Source organism: Uloborus diversus, chromosome 4 (assembly GCF_026930045.1).
Source record: "Uloborus diversus isolate 005 chromosome 4, Udiv.v.3.1, whole genome shotgun sequence".
Lineage (NCBI taxonomy): Eukaryota > Metazoa > Arthropoda > Arachnida > Araneae > Uloboridae > Uloborus > Uloborus diversus.
Window position 1 is genome coordinate 38758701 of NC_072734.1, and position 24340 is coordinate 38783040.

At 34.4% G+C, this 24340-nt stretch overlaps 1 protein-coding gene across 1 annotated transcript in view; it reads right to left on the reverse strand.

The window, feature by feature from the left end:
• Window positions 1-24340, reverse strand: part of LOC129219715 (GMP reductase 1-like) — a 43882-nt gene that overhangs the window by 6213 nt on the left and 13329 nt on the right. The window contains exons 2-7 of the mRNA XM_054854001.1: window positions 22574-22693; window positions 19132-19215; window positions 18879-19052; window positions 16292-16480; window positions 2768-2970; window positions 69-255 (exon numbers count right to left, since the gene is read on the reverse strand). Coding sequence (XP_054709976.1) covers window positions 69-255; window positions 2768-2970; window positions 16292-16480; window positions 18879-19052; window positions 19132-19215; window positions 22574-22693 — 957 coding nt within the window. The remainder of the gene's footprint in view (window positions 1-68; window positions 256-2767; window positions 2971-16291; window positions 16481-18878; window positions 19053-19131; window positions 19216-22573; window positions 22694-24340) is intronic.

Consider the following 24340-nt stretch of genomic DNA (forward strand, 5'->3'; position numbering starts at 1 on the left):
TTAGCTTCAATAACAAATTTTCAATAAATAATCTTATATTAAATAATTTAAACAAATTAGTCTCTTACTTCACTAGCAACAAATATTTCATTTGTCTGCTGAGTTACCCTTATAAAGGTAGTGCGTCGAGGAAGCTCCTTTAATTTTCCGGCACCAGTGTAGGTACATGCAGAGCGTAAACCTCCGAGTACATCCAAAACAGTTTTCTCAATATCTCCACGATAAGGCACTTCCACCGTTTTTCCTTCGGAAGCCCTGTAAACAAGATTTTGTGGAAACCATGAAATATGCTGCGATATTAGAAGTTAATGTTTTGAATTTTAAAGTGATGAATTTCAACATTAAACTGATTTTTCTTTTTCTATTAGCTACACAAAAGTTCAAAAATAATGATATTTTGGTTAAATCATTACAGTATTGACATCACAAAGTCAAAGGGACAGCAAAAAAAAATGAGATATAGAGTTTTTGAGATAACGAGGTCATGATTATAATAAAATATTCTAAAAATCAACCACAATCGTTAAAAATAAGTGGAAACCTGTAATGAAAGTTGAAAAAAAGTCCTAATACAATAACAAAAATTTTTAATTTTTAAAATGAGTCAAAAATGAAAGAGAAAAAATAATATAATGGAACGCTCCAGTGAAGTAGCAAAATGTAGAGATTTACAATGACTAAACTTATCAGAGATTTGGATTACCAAGTTGCAGAACGGCTTCAAACAACTGTTCTGCAACTTGGAATGGTTGTTAAAGTTTCGAGCGCACTGGAACAATAGCAGTTGAACAAAGGATTGCACCATTCCCTGTGTCTCTAAAGGGGTTTTTCGTTCATCTCCCCTTTTTACGAAGGTGGAAATAGTCAAAAAGTCCAATGAAATGGTGTGAGAAGGGGATGAAAAGTTTTAGGCAGGTTTTTTGCCATCTCAGGACTTACATTTCCTGACACTCTCGGGCTCTAGAATGAAAGTGACAACATATAAGCTTCTCTGAATTATTCCTACCCTCTTAGAGAAATAATGAAGGGTGGGAGAAATTTTTGGAAGCATTCCTTGTTTCAAGACAATAAACTGCGATTTTTCAGGAAAAATTAGTTTTGACTTCGAAAAATATTCAACATAACAAGGTTTTGATTCAAAACTCTTAGACATAGGAATGGAAAATAACATTAGATAAATAGGCAAAATCAAGGGGAAAAATAATTTTTGTGTTGTATCAAGGTTTTTGAGATATCGAAGTTTGAGAGTATACTGTAGTTTACATTTATTACAAGTTCTATTTAATTCACTGTTTAATCAGGAGTTATGTTCATGACATAATACAGCTTTAATGGGGAATGGGTGCAAAACTTCAGCTAAGGTGCTGCTCCAAAAATAAAGCAAATATCAAGAATCATATGCATGAAGTATGAAAGTGTCTACTTATCGCAAATGAGCAATGTTATAACTCATATTAAACAACCTAAGTGGAACATAAATTCAAGTCAAGAAGTTCCCAAACCAATATACCTTTAATGGTAAGTAGTGCAATCTTCAAACAAAGGGTGGGGTAAGTAAGTACTGCTGTATTAAAATAAAGAGAGAGAACATAGACCTCTCTCCTCTCTCAATTTCATCACTATTGCTACATGCATAATTCCAGGAATCGCAGAGTACCTAACATTTGTCCTAGCTTCATTAATTTGTCTTTTTTCTCTTGCCAAATTTCAAATGAAAAACTTTTTTTTTTTAAGAGGAAAAATTCTTATTAAACAACATTTTAAATAATAAAAATCTGATAATGAAAAAATGCTTAGATTTTTTTCCATTTATATACCGTTTTTTTTTGCAAGTGAAAAAAAACAAAAAAACATTGTCTTTATCAGCATTACAAACAGCTTCACAAAAAGTATTGTTGTAAATTCTGTAAATAGTAATTATTTTTATAACCAATTTGTTGTAATCTGGCTAATTTTGGCATTTATTCCATTTTTTTTCATCTAAAATTATCTTAGTAATGTAACCTGTAAAAAGTTTCTTATAATGAATAAACATCCCCCTTACATTTAAATAAAGTATACAGTCCCCATTTCTGATAAGATTCGTAAATGAATAAAAAGAAAATATAAGAAATATTGGTAAAACATAGAATTTTCGGAAGTGATTTATAAATAGTCATGGCGGTGTGATCAGTTCTTAGTCTCGTCATAGTCCTTGCACTGGAAAGTGTGTATTAGCTGTTATTGTGAAGCCATTGCGCTGTGTTTTTGTGTATTTTGATGTAAATATGTGTGCTACCGTTGAGTTTAAAGTATGAATTGATATTTGCTTAATTGCTAAAGTTAATTTAACAGTTGTTAACTACATTTCTTGTACTTAGCTGCAAATAAATCTCCTGTATTTTTCTCAAAAACTGTATCGTTATTACAGAATTCCTTGAAGTGACTGGACTCGTAACAATCAAGGGCGCCCATATAGGGGGACAAGTGGGGGTTCAAGCCCACTTTAGAAATTAGAACTTCCTTGCTTTTAGTACTTTTTTTTCTTTACAAAAATGTAAAAACATTTCTTCTCCAGCTATCAATGAATAATTTATTAAAAATGTCAAACTTAAATAACTCTAATCTGTACTGAAATCAGTTTCTATGGAAAGATATCCTGCTAAACCATGGGGAAAATATCTGAGCTCCAATTAAAATTTTACAAATGGGCACCATGGTAACAATATTAACACAACAAAATGAAATAAGCTGAAATGAAGAAAAATATATGCATAATTCAAATAACCTGTATTCAGCAACCCCGCCATGATATCTTTGCATAGCAGTTGCAGAACTCATACCATAGAATAATTTAACTTTTTTCCCATTCTTTTCAAAAATATCTCCACCTGATTGGTCATGCCCAGCAAACATTCCACCAATCATTACAAAATCAGCTCCTGCACCAAACGCTTTAGCAACATCTCCAGGGCATGTACAACCACCGTCCTATAAACATTCAAAATTTTAGTAACAATAAATTTAAAAAAAAAAAAATAAAAAAAAGCAACAAACTTTCAATCAATGCATACAATGTTATTACACAATTTGAATCTTGTTTTTAAGACTTTTGGAGCCATTTAAACCTTTCGCACTCTGCACTTCTTTGGACACGACAACAACAACAACAACACAATTTGAACATTACTTTAATGCAACAAACAGATGAAATACATTAAGTACATCCACACAATATTATACGTGAAATTTTCATTTAACATTGACGTTTTATTGATGGTTTTAACTTACCGGCGGTTTTGCATGTCTTATCACGCCATAGGAAGATCACATCGAGAGCGTTTTACACGTATTTTTCTGATACTAAATTTTCGTTGTCAAACGATCCAAGGCGTAGAATCCTGCGTTTCCTTTCCCCTCTCCTGAGAGCGGCACCCCAGAGTGCAGGGACCCACCTTCTGTATTCACAAACGCAAACAATGCCCATTCATCAGGTTGGGGTTTCAAGGTTCAGTGCATCCTTCTTATCAAAGCAAAGATTTCTAAGCAAAACTTCTTGCTATTTATTTTAAGTATCTGCTAAAAGCAAAGCTGTATTCCAAGAATGAAATATCCACTTCTCTTTCTTCTAAGCTTAAAATTAACATTTAATTAATAATTGTGCTGTAAATGGATGCAACATAATTTAATCGACGACAATGACATTCAATTACATTTCAAATAAATTAATAAATAAAAGCCGTGAGATGTCAAATCTAACAAAAACAAACTAAGTATCCTTTTGGAAATAAATTTATAGCTACGGCTTTATTTGCTACTAACATATAATTTAGGAACTTTAAGTGTTATAAAATCACAATGCTGTAAAGAAAACCAAAGAGCGGAAGTACATGTAAAAGATCAATTTTCAACTTTTATGTGCACTAACTCGCATTTTACGCACATTTAGGCAGATGTTGTACTCAAAACACATTATAAAAAATATAAAAAAAAGGGGATATTTTTTCAAATTCATTTACTCTAACTGATTGGCCTTAGTTTTGGTCGCAAATTTCAATCGTTAATATCAGAAACATTTTAAATTCACCGATTCTGTCTAATACTTCAGCTTATAATTATTTTAATCACAAAGAAAAACAAACAATTATCTCTTAGCATACAATTTCAATTCTGTATAAGTAAAAAAAAAAAAAAAAACTAAATAAACAATATATAGTAAGAGCAAAAATTTTGCTCAACACCAGGCAGCTATTGTGTTAACTTTTATACAAAAAAAAAAAAAAAAAAAAACTTCAGTTGTTAGCAAAGAACAATAATAATATATTTTTTATTGTTATTAAAAATGGAAAAGTATATGAAAATGAATAGTTTTCAAAAAAAGAATTTGGATTTTTCAAAGATGAGCCATTTTACTCAACTTTGAACGCTTAGATACCTAGTTATGAATGAAATTGCATTCCGGTAAATGGGTCTCTTAGCGAAAGAATCGATAAATAGCTGATTTGAAGGAATATTTTACATTTCAATGGAATTTTTCTTGTAACAAGTGGTTTTTTTTTTGGTTACTGATCTGGCAGATTTTTTTGAAAAGTTAATGGAACTTTCATTATGTCGCGTGTTTAAATGAATAGCGCTTTTAATCAGTCTAATGAAAATTGAAAGGTAATCGGAGAAAATCAAAATAGAAAAGTCATCATATTTTTCATTTTTTTTTTTTTTTTGACTTCTATATTTTGCTTGGTAATTATCTGATTTGACTTTTTTTTTTTTTTAGCTCCAGTTAAACGCTTTTTTTTTTTTTTTTTTAAATTTTCAAGCCAACCATGTAACCAACGGAAGAAATTCAAGCAGAAATTCTATTCCAAAAATATATTGTACTACACTCATGGCATTGATCTGGAAGATACACTATTTTTAGTTTTACAAAGAAGAGTTTTTGCCTTCGATAGCTTCAAGGACACATTTTATTTATGGTTAATGAAAAAACCTACAAAATGCATGCCCATTCTGGCATTGTACTTCTAAAAGACTTTTGTAGAAGGATAGTATATTTCTTTGTCCAGAATCGTATTTTACTTCATTCTTTTTCACGTCCAAATATCAATATACTAAAGGAACTAGTAAGATTAGACAGTGTTTCTTTAATAATAGCTTTGTTAAATACGCCATAGCTCAGTGAATGTTGGATATAGTATTTGTTTTCCGATTTTCAAACGGGATCGTAGACAGTCCCGATTTTCATTCAAAAACCCAGTGTCTCTCCCAGTTTACTTCACGTCTCGGTAAAATATAAGTTTCATTACAGATGAGCAAAAAAATATAAAAATAATTATAACCATGAAGGATTAATTAAAATTATAAATTTGTCATTTCTGTACCTCGTAGCCAGACTGACGTAAGTCAAAAAATATGAATTTTTTGTTTATTACTACTAGGATTCTCCGATATATATCAGTCGATATATATCATGATATATATCCGATATTTATTCTGAAAATATCATGATATTTTGATATTTATTTTTCCAACTACGGCATTTTCAATATAAAAATTATATTAATCATAGTAATATCGTTGATTTATTATTAAAAATAACCAAAAAGTTATGTACTATAGTTTTATGATGTATTAATACACATTAATATAACAAAATAATATATTCTTTTTTTTACTTTTTATTCATAAAATTATTAGTAATGTAACAATTTTAATGCACATTAAAAGTACCTAATTAAATATTTAACATTGGTTGGAAAAAAAGAAAATGTCTTATGACTGTGCTCCTGACTGTGCATATTGTCTGAATCATATAACTGTGTAAAAGTAGCTAACAGAAGACAAATGAGTAGAACAGCTAATGCTATATTAACTCTTTTAAAATTGACTAAAATGTAAAATGAAATATTAGACATGAATAATTAAAGAAAGATTAATTTTAAGTCTACATATTATAATAATAATTAAAGAGTGATTTGAGAATGCATTAACTATTTTGAAGACATTAGTTTGTGTTGATTGAAAATATCGGATATATATTAAAATATCGGATATTTTAGATATTTTCGAAAATTGCATTCACCAGACATATTTTTTTCTCTCCTGTTAAGTCGCGTTTGTGACTCACGTTAGTTTAGCTCTGAGGTACAGATTTGTAATTTATAACCTGTAAAATTACTATCGGATTAGCTTGTAAGGAATTTTACAAAAAAATTTAAAACAAAAAAGACTTTCTAAAAAAAGTCCTAGCCAATGCAAATATCGTTCAAAATTCAATTCCTCATTTCTTGCTAAAGTAACTTCAAAAAATTAACATTTACAAAATAAATTGTTTAAATGTATCTGCTTGCGCCATGTATCATTTATTATTCCTGGTTTAGGCTGATAATTAGTAATCATTTATTCATAGCATTTAGAATAAACTACCTTCTAAAACACTCTGAAAACCAGCCGGGGTGTGTACCTTTTGAAATACCCACGATGGGGGGGGGGAGGGCTCCTGGTTGAGCATTTCGGAAATAAGGCAAGTCTAGGTATACCGCTATTACGATCAATTAGTCTCAAATATAGCGAGATTCGAAACATACTGTTACAAATTCTGTAAATAGTAATTATTGTAGTAACGTAACCTGTAAATAGTTTCCCGTAATGAATATACAACCCCTTTTCATTCCGCTAAAGTATACGACCCCCTATTTCCTTTTCTTTTCATTGATAAAACTTGATAACGGTCTACGCATTTCGGGAAGCAGAAAGAATGTTATGGAAACTTCTTCGATGTTTATAAAGGCGTCCTGCATGATAAAAAGTGGAGTTTCGATTGAGCATTCGAACTGAGAGCGTATTTGCTCTGTTTATAGCGAGGCATTTCGCTGTGTTGTTTTCGTATTTGGAAGTAAATACGTGTGTAACCGTTGAGTTTACGGTGTTGAGTGATATTTGCTTAATTGCTGATGATTATTTTAGCAGTTGTTAACGATTTCTCCCGTACATAGTGTAAATAAAGCTCCTGTGTTTTTATCAAGAACTGTGTCTTCATTTCAAGAAAGTGGAAGTCGCACCGAATCCGTTACAATTAGCGCCCAACGTGGGGCTACTTCAGGACTTTCTTGCAGTAAGTGTGACTTTGGACATTTTTTCATAAAGACTTTTTAAATTTGGACTTTATTTTTATGGTGATTACTCGCGCAATGGATGAACAATTAAAACAACTGCTTGATGCAATCAACTCTGTGAAGAGTGATATGGCGGCCAATCAAGAACAATTAAAAAATGATATGGCGGCTAATCAAGAACAATTAAAAAATGATATGGCGGCTAATCAAGAACAATTAAAAAGGATATGGCGTCTAATCAAGGACAATGGAAAAGTGATTTAATGGTGCTGAAAAATGATTTAGCTTCTAACCAAGAGGAAATTAAAAACGACCTTACTTTGGTAAAGACTGTGATGGAAAATAAATTTAATGAGATAGAGCATCGAGTTGATACTTTTGATGAAAAATTTGAAACAGTAGAAAACCGTAGAGTGCCAGAAAGATTTCAGCCGACTCCAGTTGAAGTCCCGTTTCCAGAAAACCGGGGAAACCCTGCAAGAGCTTGCAGCGGATATCGAGAGACTGTCTCATCTTGCTTTTTGGGACTGCCCTGCGGATGTTCGAGACAACCTGGCACTCAACTACTACATCGACGGGGTTCGAGATCCGGAGATCCAGAAAGCTCTACGGATGGCGGATGTCAAAGACCTGAATTCTGCTGTTGTGTATGCGATGAAGTTGGAGGCCGCCCAGCAAGCAACCCGTGTGGATCGCCATCCCATCTGAACTCTGGAAGCTGATGAGTCTGATTCCAGGTCGTCCCATCTCGCTGAACTTGAGAGACAACTCGGTGACTTGGCAAGACATCTGAACAGCATAACAGCCCAAAAGAAACAAGAGCAGAAGTGCTGGAAATGCGGTAGTGAAGGACACCTGCGAAGGAGTTGTCCGGCTCGCCAAGCTACGCGAGGGAAGGAAATTACCACCACCAGAGCTCTGCAGATTTCCTCTTCTAGTAGCGGCAGTAATGGACTTTTTATTTACGCACATGTAAATGGGAACCCCTGCAGACTGATTGTCGACACTGGAGCCAATGTGACAATCGTTAGGATAGATGTGGCTCGTGAATTTGGATTGAAAATGTTGTGGACATCGCCACGCGTAAGTCTCCAGACTGTGACAGGTGACAAAATTGAGATTGAGGGTAAAGTGGACTTGGAAATAGTGTTTGGGAATGCCACCTACCATCACACGGCATTCGTTGCTCATATCACGGACCCCTTCATTCTCGGATTGGACTTTTTAAAGAAATACGACTTCACCCTCGACTTCAAGACTAATGAACTGCACTCGATGAGAGAAGACATAGCCATCTTCAACGTTGAAAATGATGTAAAATCCGCTCATCAAATAATAGCCCAAACAGATTTAACGATTCCTTCAAGGTCAGAATCATTAATACCTGGCTCCATTGAGGAAACCAATAGTTTTCGATTTGGACTCATTGAATACCCTAACCTAAGCAATAGCCTAAAAGGAGTGCCGGTAGCATCTACGCTTGTGGACCTTTCTAAGGATGTAATTCCTGTGAGAGTCGCCAACGTGAGTGAAAGGCCAAGGAATATCCGGAAAGGTGAAGTGTTAGCAACTTGTACTCCAGTAAACTGCATCATTAGAAGAATCAATTCCCCCGAGACTGTCTTCTGAGTCCTTGAAATCGAAGTTAATTGGGAGTGCGCCATTATCGAAAGATCAAAGAACTGCTGCGGAACAATTGGTGGATGACTTCAAGCATCTGTTTTCATCTACATCGGAGGATGTTGGCCGTACGAATTTAACGCAGCATAGGATCTACACTGGAGAACACCCCCCTATTAAACAGCATCCAAGACGACTACCGTTCGCCAAGAAGGAAGAGGTTGAGACCCTCCTGAAAGAGATGCAGGAGAATGATGTCATCGAACCCTCCTCCAGTCCTTGGGCCTCTCCCATCGTCTTGGTCCGAAAGAAAGATGGCTCCACCAGATTTTGTGTCGATTACCGGCGGCTGAATGAAATCACCAAGAAAGACAGTTACCCTCTTCCACGGATAGACGACACCTTGGACACTCTTTCCGGACACAAGTGGTTTTCAACCCTGGACTTGAAGAGTGGCTACTGGCAGGTTGAGATACACCCTGATGACCGAGAGAAGACAGCGTTTACAACTGGACAAGGCTTATGACAGTTTAAAGTGATGCCCTTCGGCCTCTGCAATGCACCAGCTACGTTCGAGCGTCTTAGGGAGACAGTGTTAAGAGGACTTTCCTACAAATCCTGTCTGGTCTACTTAGACAATATCATCATCGTGGGACGCAGTTTCGAAGAACATCTGGCAAATCTTAGGAAGGTGCTGCAAAAGCTTAAGTAAGCCAATCTGAAGTTAACCCCGTCCAAATGTAATTTGTTCCGCCGGGAAGTGAACTACCTTGGTCACATCATCTCTTCTGAAGGTGTACAAACAGATCCAGAAAAGGTATCTGCTGTCAAGAGTTGGAGTCGTCCCGAAAACATCCATCAGCTGCGAAGTTTCCTGGGGCTCTGCACGTACTACAGGAAGTTTGTAAAGGGTTTTTCCAACACTGCACGACCTTTGCATAAGCTGACGGAGAGCAAGCAAAAGTTTGAATGGTCCAAAGAATGCGAAGATGCATTTCTATGACTGAAGGAGGCTTTAACATCAACGCCTATCCTCGCCTATCCTCAGCCTGAAAAATCCTTCATCCTGGACACTGATGCGAGCAACGAGGGCATCGGAACACCTTTGCAGATTCATTCCGATCAAGGGAGGAATTTCATCTCTGCTGTGTTTAAGGGCCTATGTCAAATTTTCCGAATTGAGAAAACTAGGACAACACCACTACACCCACAATCGGACGGCATGGTAGAGAGATTTAACCGCACAATCCTGAATAATCTCCCGCTTATGGTATCCAGAAATCAACAGGATTGGGACAAGAAGCTACCTTTGTTCCTGCTGGCCTACCGCAGTGCTGTCCACGAGACTACCGGATATGCCCCATCTCAGATGCTCTTCGGACGAGAGCTTCGGCTACCTTGTGATATCGTCTTCAGTCGTCCTCCGGATGCGCCTTCATCGCCTGAGGAGGATCTACAGGCCCGGTTGAAAGACGTTCATAACTTCGCATGAGAGCGAATCAACATCGCGGCGGAGAAGATGAAGACCCAATACGACATAAGGTCTACTGGACATGAATTCAACGAAGGTGACAAGGTTTGGTTATGGAATCCCATCCGACGGAAAGGTCTGTCACCCAAATTGCAGTCGCATTGGGATGGATCCTACAAAGTCCTTAACCGACTAAATGACGTCGTAGTGAGGATCCAAAAATCACCTAATGCAAAACCTAAGGTTGTACATTATGATCGGTTAGCCCCATACTATGGCCATAGTTCATGAGTATTATGTAAACAACCATGGTTGATAACATAAAAGTTGTAGATAATTTTTTTGCTTTTAATGTTTAGTAATATTTCTTGTTATTATTGCGTCTCCTATGCATTATTGGTTATTATTTAATGTGTGTATTTGTTAACTTGTGATAGACTTGTATTTGCACCCTTTCTGGGGATTGTACTGCCCGGGACGTGCAGTCCTTGGGAAGGGGGCAATGTTACAAATTCTGTAAATAGTAATTATTGTAGTAACGTAACCTGTAAATAGTTTCCCGTAATGAATATACAACCCCTTTTCATTCCGCTAAAGTATACGATCCCCATTTCCTTTTCTTTTCATTGATAAAATTTGATAACGGTCTACGCATTTCGGGAAGCAGAAAGAATGTTGTGGAAACTTCTTCGATGCTTATAAAGGCGTCCTGCGTGATAAAAAGTGGAGTTTCGATTGAGAATTCGAACTGAGAGCGTATTTGCTCTGTTTATAGCGAGGCATTTTGCTGTGTTGTTTTCGTATTTGGAAGTAAATACGTGTGTAACCGTTGAGTTTACGGTGTTGAGTGATATTTGCTTAATTGCTGATGATTATTTTAGCAGTTGTTACCGATTTCTCCTGTACATAGTGTAAATAAAGCTCCTGTGTCATAGTGTAAATAAAGCTCCTGAAATCAAGAACTGTGTCTTCATTTCAAGAAAGTGGAAGTCGCACCGAATCCGTTACAATACTAAAAATTCCCAAATAAAGAAATAAATATACATATACAAACATAGTATGTGAAAAGTATGCACAGATGTATAAATTTGCAGTGCTTTTTTCTCCCAGTGTTAAAAAAAACAACGAATTGCTATTGCGCGGAAGGGGGGAGGAAATTCCTTTATTGCTTTTTATTATTACGCATCATTTCAGGTTATGCAAAACATTACAATCATAACTAAATGCATTTAGCTATTTCATATTGCAATAACTTGTTCCAAATATTGTTTTATATATGTTGAATATGAGTAGTTAAATTCAATAATAAAATATGTGAATAGTAATTTTGAGTAGTAGTAGGAGGAGATAGTAATTCCAGAGATTTAAAATCTATATTATTACTTCATAAATATTACAGAAAGTTGTGGTTTGTAAAACACGACTGTCTGAAAGGAATTCAACTCTTGTTTGCTAAACATGTTGAGGGAGAAATGGACGGGACGGACCTTGGCAGCATGTCTGAAAGAGTTCGACTCTTCCCTGCGACACGCGTTGGAAAGAAAGGGGTTGAGTTTTGACAGCACGTCCTGGTCAAAAGGGATCAAGTTCTTTTTTTCTCCTTCCGAAAGGGGGAGGAAATTTCAAAATAAAAAGCATTGAACATTTCGAGCAGATAGCCATGTTCCCAAGGTGACCTTTTCCAGGTGAAATTCCGCACGTGTGTGAAACCGCCAATGAGTTAAAGGGTTTAATTGAAGAAAGCAATAACTGAATAGGAAAAAAGAATGCTGTCATTAAGTAGCAAATGAGTTCTTTTACAAACATGATATAAAGTATAGGAAATAAAATACAGGGAGAAGAGACGTGTTACCTAAGTGGTAACACAAGGTGTGTTACCTAAGTGGTAACACAGGGTCTGGCCAAAGGAAATTTAGGTCCGCTAATGAACCCTTCACAAAAATCCAATCAACCAAAACGGACCTTTCACAAAATCCTGATCAACCAAAATGAACCTCTTCAGAAAATTCTGATAAACAAAAACAGATCTTTCACAAATTGTTTATTGAAAGAGCAAATCTCGAATCAAAATAACACATATTCCCGTACATAAAACTGATAATTTTTGGAACCCTTTTTAAAGTTACATTAGAGGGATCAGCATATACAGAATCTGCTAATTAAAAAAAAAAAGAAATGGCACTCTTGTGATGCTTCTGTAAACGATAAATAACTACTACTAACTACTACAATAAATAGATTGCTTGTTTGCTTCTTTGAAAGAAATTAACAGCTGAAAGTCAGTTTGGTTTATAATTTTGTTTGTTAGTTTTGTGCAGCGGTGTTGTTATAAACTTCTCTGAAAAAGCATCAACCTTCTCTGAAAAGGTGTCATACCCACTTTTTTCCCTGCTTATAACTTAATTTCTCCCTGCTCATGATGCTTGTTTATTTCTTTGAAAGAAATTAACAGCTGAAAGTCAGTTTGGTTTATAGTTTTGTTTGTTAGTTTTGTGCAGTGGTGCTGTTGTAAACTTCTCTGAAAAAGTATCAACCTTCTCTGAAAACGCCAACGCTCTCTGAAAGGGGGTAATAAGCGCTTTTATCCCTGCTCATGATTTAATAAACAGTGTACAGTGAAATGAACTTAGAACTACAAAGGATAGTAGGGGTGGGAGGGGGGGGGGAATGTGGTCGCTTCAGATAGGGTTACCAACTTCAAATTTCAGACAGGGTTACCAACTTCAAACTTATTGCGATGTTTAACTGTTTTTTTTTTAAGGAGAATTAACTTCAAATAAACTCTTTTATTTAACGTTTTTTTCTTTTTATGCCTACATTTTGAAAAATGCAATCTTTTTACATCCAATATGAGAATTATATCTTGTTCTTTTTTCAAGCTAACTTTGCTTTATTAAAATGCAAATAAATGAAAAGTCTCTTTATTTTTGTAACAATGCTTATTTCAAGTTTTTAAAGTGAAATTCTATTCTCTTTTATTGAGTCAAAAATTAAAATCCTGAATCAATGGTTTATTTATTTTTCTTTTGTTTTGCTTCAACTGTGTCCAGATATTAATGATATGTTTATCATAGGACACTAAAATGCAATTCTAAATTAATTTTATTAAAAATATTTCTTTTACAAGCTGCCATTTTTATACTTTTGATGCCTTCATTTTGAGGACTGCGATCTCTTTGCATCCACTATGGTCATCGAGTTTTTGGAATTTTCCATGTTTAATACGTTTTGTTAAGAGGTAAACAAATAAAATCTTTTTTTATTTTTAGAAAAATCATGGAATTTATAAGTTTTAAACGAAATTCTGTGCTTTTTAAGTGTGCCTTGTGTGAAAAAGTTAAATGCTGAACCCCTGCCTGAATTTTATTATTTGTTACAATTGTTTTAAATACTATACATATAATATTTCTGGTATTATTTAACATAATGTAGAATGGTAGATAAATATTGATACTTGAGGGGTGTCCATCTCCCAGAGAGCGACGCTCCCCATCCCCTCGAATACTAGAAAAACACACAAGAATGATATTCTCAACAGAAAAGGGGGAAAACACTCAACTTTAAATGTCAATAATGCAGTTTGTGCCGTCTCAAAATTCTGAAACTTTGTTCTCACAAAAAAAAAAAATTTTTTTTCGCAAAATTATTTGATTTTTCACAAAATATTTTATATTTCACAAAAAAACGGACCTTGTGAAAAATCCTGGACAGACCCCTGTAACATGCATAAAAAAATCTTGTTTCACACAAGTTAGTAGAAATCATCTCATTATAATAAATAAATCTCATTTTACAAACTCCAAAAGATCAGCAAAATCATTTCGCTGTAGCAAAACTTTGTAATATCGATATTACAAAGGTTGACATTCTGATGTAATTTGAAATGAGGATTACCAAAGTCTTCAGTAGAACAAGATTTTTGCAAAAACAGATTTCAATAAATCAGGCTTTGACTGTATCCCAAATTAGCACATACAAATCAAATGAATACCATTGTCAACAAAGTAACATTAAAAGATAATGCTGATAAAGCACACAAAAGCAACTAAATCGCTAACACCTGTTTTGGGGTTTCAAGGAAGCCCCTTTTCAATGCAAAATACAGAGCTTCTGGAAGTTAAGTAATCTGAAAAAAGATTTCAGGATAACTTTACATCAAGAAGCTCACAATATTTTTTATTGAAAAAGCGCTTCCTTGAAAACCTGAAATAAACAAGTTAAGTAATCCCAAAAAAGATTTTCGGTTGACTTTACGTCAAGAAGCTCACAATGTACTGCATTAATAATGGGTTTCCTGGAACTCCTGCAACAAATTTAGTTGCTATTTTGCCCTTTATCAATATTGCATTTTTTATTGTTATCTGGCACATATGTTACATATGGATCTTATAAAAGGTGCATATAAGTGGTAAGCACCATTTATATTGCATTCAAGGGACTGAAGAAAACTGATGCATAAATGAAAAGATATTTTAATCAATGCTTTTAGGCTAATTAGAGCCTAGTAATTAGGGCTAAGCTCACTTTGTGATCAGAGCCTAAGGTGATATTGAACCAACATGAGATGAGGGGTATGTGTTTATAAAATCTGAAGGCCCAAAAGTTCAGTGGTCAGTTAAGCAGTTTACCATTAGATATGTTCAGTAAATTACCGCCATTAGCCAGTGGAAGAAATGCCTTTTTCAATGCAAAAAAAAAAAAAAGAGGTGATGGATGAAAAGACATCCAACAAAAGCCAAGAGCCAGATAAGCAGGCAGCTTAAAAAATAAAAATATCGGATTAACCAAACACCAATGAGAAAATTATAAACCAATAAAGAACCAATAGGAATGCAAACAATGAGCAAGAGCTTTCTTGCAGGTACGCCACAAGAGAAAGATAGAATTGGATTGGATGAAGATTAAGCCATAAAGCTAAAACAAAAAACAATGTCAATAACCGTGAATTGCAAGAAAATAAAAGTTGCCTGAAAGAAAAAAGGAAATGTAACAACCAGGAAATAAAACAAATCAAAAACAAAAGTTTTAGAAAAAGAAAAATATTTTTTTAAAAAAGGGGTGAGGGATGTCAACCGCATTACAAAAGCGAAAACTAGTAAAAAATAAACAAAGCAAGATAGATAAAAATGGATAGGGAAAGGAAAAATTTATAAATATGGAAACCAGACATTAGAAAAGTACGGAACAGCTTTAGATCATCAACTAAGTTAAAACTATTTCTCAAAATATTGAAAGATTCCCAAAAGTCAAGATCTGATGAGTTGGGGCATATTTGGATAATTTGATAAGAGTTAAAATATAAAAGTGTGATTCGAATCCCAACAATGTTGGGCAATGCTAGACTTATTTAATTGTTGTTTCTACAAATAACTTTGATGCTCTTTCAAGCAAAATTTTAAAGCATGCCGAGTCTGTCTAATATAGGCAAGATTGCAACTATAATTAATTTTATGAATTCCACAACAATTAAGATGCTGAATAGGATCTTTAAGAGAAGAGAATGAAAGTTTTTTTCCAGGAGAGAACACCACATAAAATAAATTTCTAGTCACATGCCAGACTTTATATGCTTGCAGGGAACGTTTGAACCACGAGTCATAGTTTAGAGACCCCTGGTCTATAGAATGGAAATAGGAACATGAAACTTTATTCACCATTTCTAATTTTGTTAAACCTGCATTCATCTTTTTAAAACTTCATTTTTATCTTACTGTGAAAATGCCTCACTGTTCTGTGACACTTTAAGTTTTTAAGTGTAGCAAAACATCAAAAGATAGAATATGGAGAAAAAATTGCTTACCAATCAAATTAGTCCTAATGAGTACGGTGAAATGACTTTCCTTTTGCTCTGTCACAACACTACCTAACCAACCTCTGTTTTCTAGAAAAGTTTCATCCAAAGTAAGAAATAAAGGAACAAAAAAATAACCCGGATGGAAAATTTGATATTTTAGGGGAAAAATGACACACAATGCAGCCTTGAATAAACAAAGTCATCATCATTATAAAAGATATGATTGCATCATACCTGGCTATGAAACGACATCTAAAATAGCCATATAAACAATGTTGTACTGTGCATATTAATATAAAAACAAAATTTAATTACAGATATTATGTGTCCTCCTAATCCATGTGCAGCATCAGCGCACTCTAAGACAGCACTAAGTTGAGGATATCCAACACCAGTCTTTTTTCTCGTAGTGCAAACAGAGCCAGGTCCAATTCCTACCTTGATTACATCTGCTCCAGACAAAATGAGTTCTTCTACCATCTCGCCAGTTACAACATTACCAGCCTAGTAAAATAATAAAATTAAATGCGAAAGTGAATCATACGTAATTATAAGTACAAAATTTATATGAAGATGCGATACAATTTTGACATTTCTAAAGTTAAATATCATCACTTCAGAGCAACAGTATGATATTTCACCATTGTGATGATATAGATATACAGTTGGTTCTCTGTTTAACGACGGCTTTTCACGGTCTCAGTTGGTTCACTGTAGTGTTAAAAGCATTCTATTTAAGGACGTTTTCTACTTAAGGGTGACTTTTTGTGGTTCATTGAAAGTCATTAAACAGTGAGCCAACTGTAACTAGTTATATCTATCATCTGATGATGATACATATAAACTCCCTCCCCCCCCCTTCTTTGGATTATTTTGGTCGCGTTGAATATGAATTGAAGCACACTATTTATTACATGCAAATTATTATTTTTTGTCATTAGTTATAAAAGTCTGCTTTGAAAGTACAGTTTGTGCCTTTTTGCCTTTATTCATATTTGAGTACATCAGTATTCATGATTTTTAAGAATCTTTTTTTTTTTAATTTTTTTTTACAATAACTTTCTACAGTTGTTTTTATGAATGTAATAGCACATACTAAAATGCTCATGGGGAGTATAAAAATGCGTTGTAACACTTGAACTAGATTTGGGGGACGTTTTTACATACTGCAAAAAACCTCACTTAATACCACATATTTATTAATTAAATACAGTGAGATCCTGTTATACCATGCCTCAATATGGTACAGATTCAGATATAATGCATTTACTATCATGTCCCAGGACATTTGAACCACACTTCATCATTGCTGTTTGTAACCATTTCCTTCATATGCATTTAGAACCAATTTCTTCCTGCTCAAACACCAAATTCAGTCAGTACAGTCCCATCTCTTTTCAACAAACAAAATATTCTTTTAAAAGATCCTCACTCTCTTACAGGTAAAGTCCCTTTTATACTATACTCTAGATCCCCATCTTTTAGCAGTTTTGCTGTTTTCCAACCCAGAACACTATCACTTACTAAAGGGCAAATACAGCTTTTGGTAAAGAATGGGTCATTATCGGAGAGACCCTGATAATATAGATAAACAGGTGAACCTTGTTCATAGAAAATCCTAAAAAATTGCAGACAATTTTGATGTATATACATATATATATTTTTTACAAAGTTCTTGATTTACCCCAGTTTTATATCTACAGTATGTCTTTATTTAGTTGATTGAATTACAACAGCTTTTGTTACATGTAAAACCAACTCATTTATTTTTAATCAAAATGTTTTAGCTACTGAGCTAGTTTCGCTAGCACTCTACTGCATATAATTTTACATTTTTGTTGTTGGTCATGATTTAGGACAAAAAGTACATAGCAGTTTTTGCAAAAAATTTAAATGACATTAGTTTATTTGAGTTCACAGACAGTTTTACATTTTATATAGATCTCTATGCAGTTCATTAAAACACTTTCAAAATGCAGCAATACCTGATGTCCAAAACTTATGTCCAAAATCAAAGTCACAAACATAAAATCTGCGAAAACTGAAAAACTATTCAGTGTTGCCACGAAATTTCGCACATTACAATGAGAGAACCAACATAGAAACATAACATGAAAAAGATTTTAATTGAAGATTAAGAAACAGGATATATTAAAAAGTGTTAAATTATGCATCAGACAAAGCATATCTTGAGAAAAGCCTGTCTAATATGGAGTGTGACCATCCTGCACTGCTATACAAGCCTCACAACGATGTTTCATACAGTTTATGACAGTGTCAATAAATGCTTCCTGGGGTAACCAAGTTCATTCTTTTAAAAGAACAGCTTTTAACTCTTGGAAGGCATTAAGAGGGAAGGTTACACTATGCAATGGCTCTTCCGAGACATTCCTCAAGGGCCAGTCCATACGTCGAATATTCTCGCCCTTAACATGTTTGTGACCTTAATTTTGGACATGAGTGTAATTTGATAGAATTATCGAGACTCTTAATTTGAGTTTTGTTAGTTCTGTTTCAAGTTTGTGTAAACATTTTTTTTAACTATACCAAACATGTCTCTTGGCACCCAGGGGGCTCAATGGGGTTCGACTGCAATTGAAGGGCTCAGGGCAAAAACGTGATAAGGCACACTGACTGACTTTTCAATCAAAATTTTTGCTTTTCATAACTAAAATTGAAATAAACATGACAGTGGATTATGACATTTGGAGAAAAACATATCTGGTTTTAATATTGCAGAATATAGAATGTATAATACATAAATATTTGTATAATTTTTAGAAGTTGGAAATTGGCAGGCTGAAATTTTCATATAGATTTTAATATCACATTCTTGCCCCCTCTTCAATTCATTAAATGACTAATGATGATAAAAGCGAAAAGAAAAGTGAACAAAAAATACCATTATTGTATGAGATGGATATGCTGCTCTGACTTGTTTCACAAGAGCAACAAAGTGTTCTGAATATCCATTAGCAACATCAAGACAGATGTATTCTAGGTCTGGAACCTCTTTGATTATAGCACACAGATTTTCAAAATCTCCTTGCGCGGCGCCGATACTTACTGCAACATTCTGTAACATAAAATGAGATTTAATTCACTGAAAATGCAAAATAAAATAAAAGCTTTCAAGAAAAACCATGAGGACTTACTTTAATAGCTGCTGGATTTTCTGCAGCAAATTTTCTCCATTCATCTAATGAATAATGTTTGTGAATGCAGGTAAAAAGACCATGCTGAAAAATATACATAGTAGGACAAAATTCAATCAATGATGTAAAAATTAAGATACAGATGAGCAGAGAAAACAACAAATATAAATACACTCATGTTAGTGAAAATTGCAACACCATGGAAGGATTATCGAAACTGAATGAAATTTATACCACAAAGGACACAGAAAACAATCAAATTTTCAAAGCAATACAACCATATTTAGTGATAAAAATCAATGTCTGGTAAAGCCTGCATGTAATGATATAACAGCTAAGAAATAGAAGTGCCAAAGGGACTTTCCACAAAATCCAAGATTGGGTTCACAAAACTAGCAAGATCTAAGCAAGAGAACACATGATCATTATTTTCAGTAAGTTACCGTCCTATAGCCAGGGCTAAGGCAGAAATACATAAAATACACCGCCAGCACAGTCATTCCATCCGAGGACTGCAGTGTCGTGCTTATTGGCACTTATTGGTCCGGAATAGGAAGTGCCTGAGCTGGAGGTGAAAAACCTCTTAAGGACACCAAGAGTGCCAAAAAAGAGTGTTTGTTAGGCACTCTTGGCATCCTTAAGAGGTTTTTCACCTCCAGTTCAGGCACTTTCTATTACCGGACTGATGAGTGCCAATAAGCACGTCATTGCAGTCCTCGGATGGAATGACTGAGCTGGGGGTGTATTTTACGTATATAATCATTAGTAATTCTTAAAATTTATTCTTTTTTTCATAATTGCAACTAATTCAGCTGGTTGATTATTAATCTTAAAAACAATAAAGTAAGAAAATATGATAATAAATACTATAGTTGATTCTTGAATAATTATTTCTTTGAAACAATTTCTTTAAAAAATGCTGGCAAAATAGTCTGCTGTAAAAAAAAAAAAAAAAAAAAAAAATGTTTTGATATATAGATAGTACAAGTGAGTAAAAATTCCACTGACAGTACTCAGAGGCTTATAGCTCCAGTTCTATTGGACAGATCCAAATGAAACTTCAGACATACAGAGTGAGTCTTAACTCTTAGGCAAAATTTTCAAGGGTGATAGTATGCATAAAGACGAAAAACATTAAGAAAAACTGAGGGTCCCAAATGTCTTCTGAAGGAAATAGACGCCATTATAGTTTACAGTTCAAAGTTCACCAAAATTATATTAATCTTCGAAATAAGTTACCATTTTATAAGGCAAAGAATATTTACAAAACATCAACAGTTCATAAGTATCATAAAATGCATTAAAAATTAACTACCAATTTTTGTTCTCCCATAAATATTGTTTTATTTTATATTTATTTGTGTTAACAGCATTTCTCAATGGAAATATTCCCTATTGAAATGAAATTGCAATTCATTTCACTAGAGATGCACCCAATATTCTGTTGAAATTGGGTTCAATGCATATTGAGCCATGGGCAAAATTTTAAGGGGGGGGGGGGGGGGCTCAGATATTTTCCCCATGGTTTAGCAGGATATTTTCTCCATAGAAACCGATTTCACTACAGATTAGAGTTATTAAATATTGACATTTTTAATAAATTATTCATTAATGGCTGGAGAAGAAATTTGTTCACATTTTTGCAAAGAAAAAGTACTAAGAGCAAGGAAGTTATAATTTCAAATGGGGGAAGGGCTTCAGTCCCTACTTGCCCTTCTATATGGGCGCCCTTGTACTCAGCAGATAAACCAAATATGTCTCTTTGAGGACCAGATCACGGAAAACAAAGAGCAGCCATAGGATCAAACTCTTCAAAATGGAATGTTGCCAACGACCCAAGCATCTTTAAATGTTAAGGCTAACTTTACAAAAAATAACCATAAAATTAGCAGCAATGACACCAAATTGTACAAACAATATATTACTATGTACCATTTATTATACGAATATGACATTATTAGAAGTGAGTGAAATAAACCAAACACTTAAATTTTAGCTATGCACACAAAAATAAATGATATGCTTTCTTACAAAAACTAAGTTGTAAATCTCATGCACTTAGAATTTTTTTAAAAACAAAACTAAGCAATAATAATCTGCGGTTCATTCCCAAATTAATCTAAGATTTGACGTCCAGGACTTAAGTTTTATACTATAGTCTTAATTTCCAAAATTAAATGAAACTATTAAAATGACAGCCCAGACATCTTTTTAAATACATTTTTAAAATTTCACAAAAACCAAGAGCGGTTAAAATTTTTTAGGGGGGGGGGGGTGAGGGGACATTTTCTCCTTTGGGATCTTCACAACATTTGAGGGATGGGGAGAGGGGTGGGGGTGCCTTCGCTCTTAGGAGGGGTGGGCACCCCTGCAAAAATTTCACTCTTTTTTACTTTTTGATTAGGGTTATTGAAATCTTGTCCTATAAAAAAGACATTTACATTTTGCTTCAAATTTTAGGTATATTCCAAGAATCAGGGTTCGCCGATATATATCAATCGATATATATCCGGATATTTATTTTGAAAATATGATAAAGTTATGTACTATATTTTTATAATGATTATTTTTATGATTATACATCATTAATATAACAAAATAATATAATATTCCTTTTTTACTTGTATTTTATATTCATATAATTATTAGTAATGTAGAAATTTTAGTTCATATTAAAAATGCCTAATTAAAATTTTAAACATTGCTCAGAAAAAAATAAAATGTCATATGACTGTGCACGGACTTTCTTGAAACATTATATGTTACATGCCTTTTGACTAAGGAAAAGAGCTTGATTACTGCCAAGGGCACCCATATAGGGGGGCAGGGGAGGTTCAAGCCCCCTTTGGAAAGTAGAACTTCCTCGCTTTTAGTACTTTTTTCTTTGCAAAAATATTTCTTCTCCAGCCATTAATGAATAAATAATTAAAAATGTCAAATTTTAATGACTCTAATCTGTCCTGAAATCTGCCTCCATGGGGAAAATATCCTACTAAACCATGGTTAAAATTTCTGAGCCCCCATTACAATTTTGAATATGGGCGCTCATGATTACCGCTCCCCTAAAAGCACTAGAACCCAACAAAGAAGTGCAATAACAGGATTCTGCCCTTGAAAGGCTCGCCGACACATATTCTGCCGAAGCAAAAACTGATAAAAACGCCGTGACGACACAGGATCGCCGAAGCCAGTAAGGAACCATTTTCTTGCGAGGAGCCTGCATCGGCCACGGCAATCTTAACACACACTGTGCAGCCGATCCTGTATCAGCCAGGGCAGGGAATGGGTTGATGATCTCCGCTATATGGTTCTTTTTGTTATCTCTCAACAAGTGTGATATAAGAAAGAATTATAGAATAAAGAATTAATAAAAATAGTTAAATAACTCCAAAGATATAAATAAAAAGTAAATAAAACAATAAAACTTTTTAAAAATACTTACTTTGGCTAGTACTTTTGCAATTTCAAATGTCCCAGTAGTGTCCATGTTTGAAGATATAATGGGAATTCCGGAATATATCTTGCCAGAATTCCGGAATTTAAAAGTGCGAGAAAGATCCACCTAAAAGGAATTTGAAAATCTATGTAAAAATTTTGCTGAAGAAAACTTTGGAAGTTTCTAAGCTAAGTAGATATATGGTAAACGAACAACAGTTACTCAGGTTATGACAAAGTATTTGCCTTATCAGACCTAGCAACAAATCAAATCTGAGGAGAGGTAACACACACAATACTCTCCACAAACAAAAAAGCTAGGCCACCGGATAGCTCAGTTCAGACACCATTTCTACAAATTACAGGACAAAATACTGCCATGTGCAGGTAAAGGGCAGTAACTGCAAATTTTTCATTTTTAATTTTTTTGCATTTTTGCCATCTATTGTACCTGCACACGACAGAATAAGCATTAGGCCAGAAATTTGCGATGAGAAACCTCTCTCTTTTTTTTTTTTGAAACACCAAGATTCAGGGCGCATCAAAAAAGTGGCTCCCTTACTCTAGCATCATGGGTGCAAGTTTGGTGATGTGTTCAAGACGGATTTTCAGCCCCCCCCCCCCCCCCCGCCCTCATGCGGGCTTAAGGAAAAATTTGTATGTATAAATGTTGCAGATTTTAACAATGCCAGTTTTGGAATCTGTTTGATTTAAATTTGAAGCCTTAAAATTGTAATATTTAAGTGTTTTGACATCATAATTCCAAAAAATCTAAAATCCGGCAATAAAGGGGGGGGGGGGGTTCCCGGGGCTCTCCCCCAGAAATTTTTTCAAATTGAAATCCAAAAAACGCTGTGGTAGGCCATTTTGGTAAAGTTCAGGGAAAGGAGGGGTTCAGGGACTCTTACATCAATTATTTCAAACTGATAGTCCCAAAATCACAATATTGAGCAACCTTCAAAAAACATTAAAGAGGGGAGGGGGAGGGGACGCTATGGGCTTTCCCGAAACCGAAGATTTAAAAACGAAATTGTAATTTAAATTTCATAACGTTTATACTCTTTTTGAATGCACTATTGAAGGGATGGAGTTCAGCAACCCTCCTTCGGCAATATTTCGAAATTAAAGTTTCAAAAACGCAACTTTAGAGGATGTTGGATAATGTAAGGGATAAAAGCGTTCGCAGCACCCCACTATTAATTTTTTGCCGATCCTAAACATTTTTGTTGTAACAATAAAATCGCTTAGGACATATGATTTTCACTTTTGCAACATAAATCAGTTCTGATTCGAAAGTCTACCCAAGGTAGCGCCAACAAACTAGGGGAAGGGTAAGGCCGACTAATGATAATGAACTGTCACCATTCCTCCACACAGTCTTCATTTGAAAAAGAATTCTTTAAAGAAAAGAATTTTTTAATTAGCAATAAAAAATCGCTTCAGTGAAGTAGATATATTTTTTAAACAATGTACCCTTTCCAACATTCATTAATTAAAAAAAGAAATAGGGGAACTGAATCCTAACTCCAGGCAGGGTTCCCGAATCACATCCCTCTTAAGGCACTCAAATATAGCCTAAAGTGGCGCTTTAAATATTTCAGCATCAAAGAATTTTCGGAAGAGAACTCCCGAACCCCTTCCTCGGAGTTCACCACAAATGTCCTAAATTTCAATTTTTAAGGCTTCAGTTTCTAAATTGTTTTGTAGGAATAGTACCCCTCTTACCTATAAACATGATTTATGACCGCCTAAAAATTTTAATACTTTAATTTTG